Below are 12,620 nucleotides of genomic sequence, written 5' to 3' on the forward strand. Positions count from 1 at the left end.
AATTGTGATATTGGTTCATACATATATTTGTGAAACAGAGGCTTGGATGAAGATATGAGTGGCTTTTGTCAAATATTCTCTGGTTCATGTATGAAAAATGAATTGACAAGGTCCAAAGATGAATTTGGTGAGACCAGTTAGGAGGTCATATTAGTGATCCAGGAGATATGGCAAAATATATGGAGCCTAAAAAGAACATAATCACCTCCCAGAACCTATTGCATGTATTTTGAATATATAGTTTATATTATTTTTACTTTAATTTATTATACTTTTGCAGTGTTATTATTATGACAGTTTAATAACTTGAATATTGGCTTCTTTTATTGTGCATGCTTATTTAACACTAAAATTTATACAACTTAAGTTCATGGAAGTTCATTCTTGAATGCTATCAATCCCTAATTTACAAATATCCAATTAAACCTTATGACAATATAGATCCCACATCTCCCCACTTACTTCATTGTTGGTGCAAGATGATGGGGAGGAAGTAGTAGTGATTTCAGAGAATCTCCAAATTCAGGATGAGGGAAGGAAAGGACAGGTAAACCAGAACAGTTCAGGAGGACTAAACCTGGAAGTGATTAGTAAGAACTAACACTTGGCAGTGATCTGCTGTATTTCCAAATATTCTCAACTCCATTCAAAATATCCTACCCTACATAGCTTTATTTGAAATTCCACTTTTGGTGAAAGAGAGAGATCTAAAATTTACTTTAATTCAATATTTTTCAAAGGGCTGAGAAGAATATCAATTCCACATTTTGATTACAGTTGTTATGTCCTAGATTTACTTGAGATTCATCTGTGAGAGTTCTAACTGAACCTGAAAAGAGAGGGTGTTCCAGAAAAACGAAAATACAAAGTGTTGCACTTTCTGGAATAAGGCAAGTCTAGGTTACATTTTCAACAAGAAACCAATGACTAGCACCAAATTGCTTCTGATGTGGCAAGAAAGGAAGTAAGAGTCAGAGAGGTAAAAAGGGAACTTGTGAAATGCCAAAGGCAAATGTCATCTGGTTTGAAATAGCCTCAAAGAATGATTCAACCTTCAGCAAAGAAAGAAAAATCCTCTTATTATTATTCTCCTTTTTGTCATATTCTATCTTCTTATACCACATGGCCCTAAGAGGGCTAGCGCCTTCGAAGTATCTTACAGGATGTCCTGAGAATGAACCTGACCTTGTTTCTAATGTGTTTCTATGGCAATATGCTTTCTGTGTTCCAAGTTACATGCAAATGACTTTGGAGGCATGCTGAGGATCACCTGCAAATATGTAAATACTAAATTGCTTGCTATGCAAACAATCTACAGAGTGTCAGTTAATTTTGATTTCTCTCTCTAGAAAAAGCTGAACATCAAGAAAAAGAATCTCCATCTATAAAAACAGGTGTTTTTGCCTTTCTGGTTTATATTCTGTCCTAATTCACTCTTTTTATTAAATTTGAAAATTAAAGCAAAACATATAAGTACGTTTCATTTTATTTCCTGGTAATGTTTAGTCTTGTGGTTTTGTGGTAGAATCTAGTTTATCTGATATAAGGACTGTGGTAGTGCTGGTAAACATTTTGCTAAATATTATAACCAATATATATGGATTGCTAAGCATTCTATAATTCTATAATACAGCAGTATTAACAAAATAGTATTTGCCTTCATGGTTCATAAGACCCTTCCAAAATATTCAGTATTTCACTGATATCAATATTAATATCATTTATCATACTGGTAATGTTGATTCACTGTTGATACACTGTAAAATATCCTATCAAATTGAACATATAACATTTCACTGAAAACTAATCATGAATTTCAACTTGGTTTAATTGCTTAAAATAGAAGTTATCCCATTCTATAATAGCTTAATACTTTAAAAACTATTATTCAATTTTAAAAATATATAATACTTGGCATGGTTCAACACTAAGGCATAGAGGAACTGTGAAAATATCCCTCCCTCTCCTCTTTTTTCCTATTCTACCAGTTCCCATTCCCAAAATATCCAAAAATGTCTGATAGGTAATCATTGTTATTTTTTAATGTCTCCTTCTAGCAATATATATAAAAGACATATACACATACGTATATACAAATTGTATATATATATATATATTCCCACTTTTTTTACACAAATCATGACATACTATAAATAGCTTTGTCCCTAGGTTTTTCTATTTAAGAATGTATATTTGAAGATTTTTTTATATCAGTACATAAAGCATTTCTTCATTAATAGTATTCTATTGTACAGTTGTATACAGTTTACTTAACTAGTCTCTGATTGACCTATGTTTAAGTTATCTAACAAGCTTTCTTTAATGATATACAATAATAAATATACCTACCTGTCTAGTTTTGTAAATTTATCTTTGGGGTAAAATTAGTAAATTTTTTTAGTGCAATGATATATTCAATGTAATTTTTATAGACATCCCTAATTGTTCTTTAAAAAATTATATTAATTTGTAGTCCCACCGTTAATGAATTAGTTGACCTAATTTTGGATGATTCAAATTCTTCACAATCATGATGAAATGTTGTCTAGTTTCTTTATGAATAGATATTTACATGTAAAACTGCATAACTAATGCTTTTAGTTAATAATTTCAGAAGACAAGGTATTTTGGAGAAAGAAATCATGTATTTAGATAGTATAGCTTTGTGTTTTTCACCCACCATTCACTTATCTTTCCTCATATTTTATAAAGTCAGCTTCTTCATTCAAAATACTGGATTGGAAGAGTTTAAATAGTTAATATTAATTAATATTAATATGTATTCTGAAAAGACAATGGCAGAATATAACTTTTATGCCATTCAGAAACAGTAAGGAGTTCAGATTATACTGAACATTCATTTTTCATAAAATGAAATATGAGGCTTTACAAGGATAAGAAGAGACCAAGAAGACCCTATACTTTCAAGCTTTACAACTTCTTTGAGGAATTCATTGGAATATGACTTAAAAATTACTCAAAATGCATTGCCTACTGCTCATTTTAATATAAATTTAGCCTTTTCCTATTTTAACTCAAACAAACAGAATTAGGAAATAAAGGGCTGATATTTTACCTATAGCTAGAAAATGATCACTGACTTTTTCTTCTATTTTCTTTCTTTTCTTCTTTACTTTTTAGACAAGCCAAAACCAACTCCAAGTAAGTGTACCATTCTAAAATTTTAAGAATTTGCTATTTAATTAATTTTAATTTTATAGTTTCTTTAAATTGTACATGCAGTAAAAATTAGTATGGTATTTCATTAATGCAATAGACATTACACCATTACCTATATAAATGATTCTTACTGACAAAGAATATTTGTGTGTATTGTATTCATTGATCCTTGAACATGTATTTATTGAGTGCCTATTACATACATTACTCTATACCAGCGTATGTGAAGAAATGCCTAAAATGACTTGTGTTGTCATTATCTGTGTAATTAACACAGTTACCATAACTAATACCTGTGCAAAAAAAAAAAGGTGGTTGCATCTCTCTTTTATGTACTTTCAGTTTTTTGTTAGGGGGTAAACACAGTGTGGAGATTCCTCTTATAGTCACTGCTGGGTTAAAAAAAATGTTCAGAACACAGAATACCTGTCTTCAATTATTTAATCTGAACACATTAGCTTTTTATTTTCATATTTTTTCAAAAGCTGAAGGTGAGTTGTTTTAGTATTTCAGAATCACTGTTTTATTTTGGCATTTCAAACGGTAGTAAGAATGCAACAATTTATGAAATTTTTGAAAATTTATGAAATTTTATGCAATTTCATAAAGAGAAATTGTTTATTTAGTACTCTTAAATTATGACCCAGACATTATCCTGGGGGGAAATATTTGCATATCAATCAAGAGTGTATCTAGAAGTTGTGCCTAAAGTTTTTAAATGCCAAGGACTAACCTGTTTCCTTAAGAGTGTTACGACAGCTTTCTCAGAAACGCATCTAAGATTTTCTTCTGAATGGATTCGATGCCAGAGTTAAACATTAAATGTTGCCTTTGGGTTGGCAAAAATCTCTAGTATATTTAGGTTGTGTAATTGCTACTAATATGAAAGGTATTACAAAAATTAAGGGCTGAAAGTCAAAACTATAATACTAATAAATATCAACATAATTATTGGCAAATACTGTTTAGTTTATGAAACATTATTTTACATCTTCATTCTTATAAAATGTTTTAACTAGTTTTCCTTGAACTTTGGAAATAGCTTCCAAAAAAGTTATATTAGACTGATAATTAAATATATCTGTTTTATAGAAAATATTATCTTTTGAACTGATTTGTGAGGAAAGCTATATTTTTTAAAGCCTGCCATGTTATATTTTTAAAAATAATTGTTCTATGAATTTACTAAAAGAGCAAAATGAAGGGTTGGTTCTACATTATCATAGGCTAAGACAAATAACATTTTTATGTTTTGTCTCACTACTCTGACTGTAGTCATCATGAGTTGAGTTTACTTCTGTGATATTTTAAAATCTCATCTCTCAACACCACCCATTGCACTCAGTACAACATCTTATACATGAAGTTGCTTTATAAATATTTAATAAATGAAGGCATGCATGCACATGTGCAGATCGTGTTAAAAATTTATGTAATGGAGATTTATAATTGTAATTGAGAAAACCACCCAAAGAACTTCACACTGATTCTTTCTACCATATATGAATCGACTGTTTAAGATTAATTTGTAGAGTGGTTCTATTTCCAGAATAGATTCCAGTTACAGTTTTCAGAAATATTAGTTACCAGTATGTCTCTTTGCCATTTTGAGTATGTGTCTGTTGTCATTATTATTGGAATTTAATAGGAAATACATGCAGATGAAGTTCAGTTGTCTGCTACTGAAAAACAAAACTATTCTTTCCTTTTATTTTTCTTCCTTTTTTCTATTTTTTTTTTCTAAAGAGGAAACATCAGAAGTAACAGCATCAGGTAAATATTTACTTTCCCAGAGGAGGTAACATAGATTTGTGGGAACAGTATTTAAATTTGAGTCTCTGTCTAGCTGTGTAACATTTGGGAAAATACCTTAACAGCTCAGATTCCCAGTTTCCTCATCTATTAGACCAGGCATAGTGACTTCCCAAAAGACTTGTTATAAGTATTAAATGAAATAACATATATAACATTCCCACTACATACTTCGTTGTCATCATTAAATATTGGTTTCCTTCTTACTATTGTCTGATAAATATAGTTGAAGAAAAGCATCAATCAACCAAAACTCTGTTTTAAAAAGCATGTGTCCACATTTTGCCCAGAGATATGTTGTGACTCTTACATTTTTTTTACTCACCAGTTTATTTACTGAGCCTCCATAGCACCGATCAAATTCTCATTTCCTATAGATAACAATAAAAAATTTAGATTTTTTTCTGTTACTCATTTAAACTTATTAATAAATGCATGGCTTCTTCTAGCTTTACTTCAAAGCATGTAAAAAACAAAAACAAAAGGAGAGGGCTCTGCCTTTACAAAGCCAAGTAACCAAGGGTAACAAAAATACATATGTTCTCACACATGGGAGGGAGACTTTTTCTTCACGTCTTGAAAAAGCAGAGCCTTGACCCCCTTTCACTTATGGGATTAAATTTCAACTCCAAATATTTACTCCAAGATTGAGTAAGAAAATTACGTTTTTTAAACCAGTGGTTTCTTGTTATTTTACCCTCTAGTGAAGAAGAAAATTGAAAAATCTGAAAAGGAAAGTAAAGGTAAAGACGTCTTAGGACATGTATATCAAATTAGTGATAAAAACACAGGAATTCAAAAATATTTACATAAATTATACTACTTAAAAGCAATTCATGAAAATATGGACACTGATTTTAAAGCATGTGTCAGAACCGCAGCTCATTTTGGGGTTACCCATGCAACGGGTGTATGTATTGCATTATTATTAGATATCTAAATGGAACAGGAATTTAGATCTCAAAGCAAACTCCGCCTATTGCTAAATTAGCACCATAAAATTCTTTTCATATAACTCCTGAATTGTAAATATTGACTACAAAATATGTAATTCCAAACCTTAGGAAGACCTATGAATAAATTTGTATATGACTCTACCATTTTATCTCTATAGAAAAAGCAGAAATGAAACATCTTAAAGAAGAAAAAGGTAATTTTTAAAAGATTGAAAGGCCCTGAAGACAAAATATTTTGAGTCAAAATTCATTTCAATTTTAAATAAAACTTTTGTTTATGTATGTGATGATTCTGGTCTGATTTTAAAAAAGAAATGTGGTCAATAATCGTGGCTATGTGGTAATGGCAGTGTCAAAGGAGCAATGGATGGCAGCCCAGTCCTTCAGTATGCAGTCATGTGTTGGGTCATTGGTGAGCAACTAGTTAGAGGCTGCATTGTAAGTTGCTATTTTTCTTAACATTAGGTTTATTTATTTAGTAAACTACATAATATAATATGATAATCACTGATTTCCATGTAGTTATCTAAAAAACTTGCAAAGACCTTAATCATCAGAGAAATACTCTATCGAGTCATGAGGAAAGTGTTCTTAGCCATACCAAAAAGATTGTTAATAACAAAAGACGACACTATTTTTCTGGTTTATACCTAAATTCAGTTAATCATAATGACCCATTGTCCATGGGCTCTAATTCATTTCAGTACTCTGAAATCACTGATTAGATGTTAGTAGAAGAGAAAGTTTTTTTAAAGCCTCAAGAAAATATTTACAACATTTAAATTATTCTCACGTTGCTAAAGCTTAGAGATGAAGTGAACCAAAATTTTATGAAAATTTTCTTTAAAAATTCATATTTTAATTTACATTTTCTTTATATACAGTGCTAACTAGAAAAGAAAGTCTTCAATTACACAATGTGACAAAAGGTAATCTTGAACTTTGTAAAGATTCAAATGCTATGTTGATGTGGAGGTGCCTGAATTACGTTGGTGCTTAATATTAACACTAAATTTTTTTAAAGCAAGGAACTCTACCAGGTATACACTACTAACAGCAGAGGAAGTGGACAGGTAGGAAATCTAGCAGAAAGCTTACATTTCAGTGGAAAACTAGGAAATGTGGAGAAATAGAAACTATTAACAACATAAACCTTCATAAAATATTTGAGTACATACCAGAAGAAAAATTTCTTTTATTGCAAAAGACTTTCGCAGCATGACTACAGTCAAGAATGAGAGAGTAGTAAAAAGAGGAAGCCGAGATTCATTTTATCAATGACTACATAAAATGTAGCTAATATCATGTATATATTTTTATTATTTATATACTGGTCCTTGAAATTAATTCATTGTAGACTCAAAGTGGGTAGTAGAAGGCAGATGCCAGCATGCACATGGCAGTAGATGTTCTTTACCTAAAATATGAATGACCTATTTTGGTGATATTATCATAAAACTATAAGAGTACAGCTGAATTATGTAGTCTGGGTCATAAAATTTTAGGCAAACCTAATTAATCCAAAATGTAACAAAACGTAAATGCTTTAAATTTTAAAGTGCTAAGTAAACATGCCATAACTGAGCAAGAATTTTCATTCATAGTAAATACATCGATCTCTAGTGTGTGTGTGTGTGTGTACCGGGGGTGGGGGGCAGGGGTTGGGGAGAAATCTTGTTTTTCACTGGTTCTCTGTTGTTTCTTACTGTAGTATGTATACTTGCAATGGCAGGGGATATCTAGACACAATTATCAGTAATATTAAAGGGTAACATTTAGAATAAGAGAAATATCAAATTTGTACAAAGATACAGGAACACAATTTTTATATTGGAACTTTCTGCAAAAGCTTGATATCTTTTAAGATATTTAGCCAGAAGAATGAAAAGAAATGGATTATTTCTAAAACCTGTAGCTGTGTCCTTTCCTATTAGCTCAATTTCCTCCTTAGTACAGGACCAATTATTATTCCCAGTTTAAAGCTGAGTTAATGCTAGCTGAAGGGAAGTCTAACATCTCATATTTATTCAGGAATTGCCTCCAAGTGGATGTGACATCAAAGACTTAAGCCCATTCAATTACATTTCACTATCCTTCCACACTGTGGCAAATATAAGGGAAAGCTTTCTACCAATCAGAGCAGCCCAAAGATAAAATGTACCCCACTTTGTCCCCAAGGAAGTGGTCTCTTAGTGCTAAGACTAGAGGGCTGCACAAGGGATTCTAGGGATTTGGACATTGGATGGATACTCCTTTCTTACTCTATTCTGTGAGTCCATTATTTCTAAGATCTTCATATTATGAATACACAGAAGGGAAAAATTGTTATATGTGAAAGCACAAGTACAACCTAGAGCTAGTTGAGAATACAAGCACATTCTTATTCATTCCTTCACTCAACGAATGGTTCATTGCATCTCAATAAATGTTTATTTTATTCCTTTCTAAGTTCCTGTCTCTTTAGCCAACGCAAGTATTTTTAAACGAAAAACTATAACATTAACTTTACTATTTTTCTGAATTATTTTGTTTGTTTTGCAATTTTATACACGTGCTGCTGAAAACATAAGTATCCCCCCCACAAAAATAAACCTTTCTGTTGGCATTAACCTAACTTTTCTAAATTTGTAATTTTTAGGTTTATATCAGAAACTCTACAAGTCTCAAAGTAAAACATGTTATGCAGATTCCTTAAAAATTATATTTTCAAACCTAGCCCTTTAAATGAGACTAATGTTAATGGAATATAGATGTTACCAATCCTCTTTGTTTCAGAAAGTTAGAATGTCTCCTATAGTATTTGGGACAATCATTCCACTTTATATCTTTGTCCTACATTCATACAGTTTAATGGAAAAACATATTTGAAGAATTATAATCCCTCATTGAAACTAATAAATAAATGATTATGAAAAATTAAGCTGATTTTGCATGTTGCTTTTTAAGATTTATATTTTATAGTCTAATGGGTAGTTATTTGTCTTTATTCATCTGTGAAAGGAAAATAATTCTCAATAATATATTTTATGGAATTTGGAAACTGTAAAGCAAATATTTAGATTAATTACATCATACAAAGCAATTTCACTGGAGTTAGGTATAATTATAGTTAAACCAAAGCAATTTAACAAAGATCCTGCTTATTTTAATGAGTGTTTAAAAAGCATAAATATGTTGTGAAACCTGCAATGATTAATAGCTTTTTTGATGTCTCACATAAAAGCTATTAAGTTATTCAAAGATCCATGTTTTTTGGTATTTTTTTTAACATCTTTATTGGAGTATAATTGCCTTACAATGGTGTGTTAGTTTCTGCTTTATAACAAAGTGAATCAGTTATACATATACATATGTTCCCATATCTCTTCCCTCTTGCGTCTCCCTCCCTCCCACCCTCCCTATCCCACCCCTCTAGGTGGTCACAAAGCACCGAGCTGATCTCCCTGTGCTATGCGGCGGCTTTCCACTAGCTATCTATTTTACGTTTGGTAGTGTATATGTGTCCATGCCGCTCTCTCACTTTGTCACAGCTTACAAAGATCCATGTTATCAGGCAATAGAGAGCTACATTTCTTCACCAACTCCTGAACAATAAGGAAGAAAGTCAAAAGATATTAGATACATTTATATAGCCTATGATGTATAATTTCTTTGCATTTTACCTGAGTTAAGCAAGACATTTTTTTCTTTATTTTTAGCAGAAAAACCTGCAAGAGTATCAAGTAAGTACTGCTTGTATTGATGATAAATTCTCTTCGGCACACAGTATGAATTTCAAGCTGAAAAAATTCATGAAATATTTATTTTTTAATGTGTTCAGAGATTGAGTCATTTCATACTAAACCCTCTGACAGGAATTTGATAACTTTTCATCTTATTTATGTTGAAACTCAAAAAACTAAACTACGTTCTTTGAAATAACTTGTAGCAGAAATACACGTTCTTGAACCTGAAGATTAAAGTGACTTGCATTCAATACATCAGTATGTTCAGTTATTGAGGTAGAATGGAATAAATAATCCTGCTTCTGCCTAAAACCCTCAATCACTAAAAATTTGCTACAGAGCACATATGGTTGAGCAATGATGTTTCCTTTGCTGTTGTTTTCTAATGCTCATTAACTTAATTATGATTATATATCTGAGAAGAATACATAGTAAGGAATGGATCTAATCTTGTATATAACATAAAGAGACCAAACTCTCAGAAAATACTCTCTGAAATGCCACAATTTGGGTATGGATAGCTCAAATTATACAGGATACAACTCTAAATTCTAAAATTCTGGGAAATAGAAAATTTCCTTCCCATGTTTCTGGATTTAAGAAGACAAATCATTTTAAATCAGTGCTATATAATGTAACGTCATGTGAGCCACATGTATAGTTTTAAATTTTCAAGTAGACACATTTAAAGGGTAAAAAGAAACAGGTGAAAACAATTTTAATAATTTTATTTAACTCTATATACAAATATTATTTCAATATGTAATCAATATAGAAGTATATTGATAATTTACATAATTTTAATTGAGCCTTTGAAATTGTGTGTGTATTTTACACTTAAGTCACATTTCAATGTGCACTAGTCACATTTCAATTCCCTATAGCCCAGGTGGTCAGTGGCTACTGCATTGGGCAGAGCAGATCGCAGTGTTTCTTGAGTGCTTCTTCTGTGTTCAACATTTAGTGAGTACTGAGGACAATACAAGACAATTGGTAAAGGTGGTACTTGCCATATATCTCATTCAAAGTTCTTTGACTGCAATAGAGCCCCACATGGACTTTCTTCAGGCGTTTAAAAAAAGGAAAATAATTACAAGGGTACAGAATTGTCTCACTGATTCAAGAGCAAAGCATATATTTCATGCTCAGGAAAGCCCTCTGAAACTATCCCACTCCATACCCTTCCCCTACAGCCAAAGGTAGTCAGGACAGACTTCATAGAGGAGGTAACTCCAGGATTTGTATTTAAAAATGGTTAGGATTGGATAATTGGAAAAAGGGTGTAAAGAAACTCACTGCTCCTGTGTGTTTCTCCATTACTCTCACGCTACTACCACACTCCTAACACTTCTGACACCACGCAAGTAGGATTGTTTTCACACCAAGTGATTCTCTGTGACACCAGCTAGATGTCCTACAATTCAATTCATTTCTGACACTAACTGGAGTTAGCATATCATAGGTTAAGGACTCAGTCCCATGAGATTGCTCCTCAAATTCAGATGCCAGTCAAAAATAGTAGGTCGCCTGGTTATCCACAACTTCTGTCCTACTTGGCTACAAATTAGATTCTGCCGTGACATTCCTCCCTTGTATTAAATTATTTGGTAGAACATATCACAGAACTCAGGGGAACGCTTACTTAGGTTTACCAGTTTATTATATAATAAAAGATATGATAAAGGATACAAATGAACAGCCTGATGAAGATATATGCAGGACAACACCTGGAAGGGTCCGAGCACAGGAGCTTCTGTCCCTATGGAGTTGGGGTGCACCATCCTTCTGGTATGTAGATGTCTTCAGCAACTCAGAAGATTCTTGAACCTTGTACTTCTGGGACTTTTATGGAGGCTTCATCACATAGGCATGCTGGATCCTTAACTCAATCTCTAGCACTCTCCCCTTCCTGGAGGGTGGGGTGTGAGGCTGAAAGTGCCACATTTCTAATCTGGCTTGGTCTTTCTGATGACAAACCCCTATCTAGAGGCCCACCAAGCATTGCCAAATTAGAACAAAAGACTCTCCTGTCACCCAGGAAATTCCAAGGGATTTACGAGCTTTATACCAGGAACTAGGAGCAAAGACTAATATATATATTTTTCTATTATTTCACAGTGGGCAAACAAGCATAGTATATAGAGGCAATCAAAGGAAGAGTTGGCTGGAGTTGAGGGCTTGTGTTTTTAAAAAATTTTTCTTGAAATATAGTTGATTAACAATGTTGTGTTAGTTTCAGGTGTACAGTAAAGTGATACACTTCAACACATATATATATATACTTTTTTTTACATTCTCTTCCATTATACGTTATTTCAAAATATTGAGTAGAGTTCCCTGTGCTGTAAAGTAGGTCCTTGTTGGTTATCTATTTTATATATAGTAGTGTGTATATTTTAATCCCAAACTCCTAATTTATTCTTCCTCCCTCTTTCTCTTTGGTAACCATAAGTTTGTTTTCTATGTCTGTGAGTCTATTTCTGTTTTGTAAATAAGTTAATTTGTATCCTTTTTTTAGATTCCACATATAAGCAATATCATATGATATTTGTCTTTCTCTGTCTGGCTTACTTCACTTAGTATGATAATCTCTGGGTTCATCCATGTTGCTGCAGATGGCATTACTTCATTCTTTTTTATTGTTGAGTAATATTCCATTGTATATACATACCACATCTTCTTTATCCATTTTTCTGTCGATGGACCCTTAGGTTTTTTCAGTATCTTGGCTATTGTAAATAGTGCTTCTATGAACATTGGAGTGCATGTGTCTTTTCGAATTATGTATTTCTCCATATATAGGACAAGGAGTGGGATTGCAGGATCATATGGTAGCTCTATTTTTAGTTTTTTAAGGAACCTCCATACTGTTCTCCATAGTGGCTGTACCAATTTACATTCCCACCAACAGTGTAGGAGGGTTCCCTTTTCTCCACACCCTTTCCAT

At 32.2% G+C, this 12,620-nt stretch overlaps 1 protein-coding gene across 1 annotated transcript in view; it reads left to right on the plus strand.

Annotated features, from left to right (window-relative positions):
- TRDN (triadin) overlaps window positions 1-12,620 on the plus strand; it is a 366,265-nt gene that overhangs the window by 342,090 nt on the left and 11,555 nt on the right. Inside the window, exons 32-38 of the mRNA XM_055087525.1 lie at window positions 1,350-1,394; window positions 3,142-3,162; window positions 4,927-4,953; window positions 5,697-5,735; window positions 6,107-6,142; window positions 6,833-6,877; window positions 9,647-9,670. Of these exons, the coding sequence (XP_054943500.1) occupies window positions 1,350-1,394; window positions 3,142-3,162; window positions 4,927-4,953; window positions 5,697-5,735; window positions 6,107-6,142; window positions 6,833-6,877; window positions 9,647-9,670 (237 nt within the window). The remainder of the gene's footprint in view (window positions 1-1,349; window positions 1,395-3,141; window positions 3,163-4,926; window positions 4,954-5,696; window positions 5,736-6,106; window positions 6,143-6,832; window positions 6,878-9,646; window positions 9,671-12,620) is intronic.

Source organism: Physeter macrocephalus, chromosome 10 (genome assembly GCF_002837175.3).
Source record: "Physeter macrocephalus isolate SW-GA chromosome 10, ASM283717v5, whole genome shotgun sequence".
NCBI classification, from domain to species: domain Eukaryota; kingdom Metazoa; phylum Chordata; class Mammalia; order Artiodactyla; family Physeteridae; genus Physeter; species Physeter macrocephalus.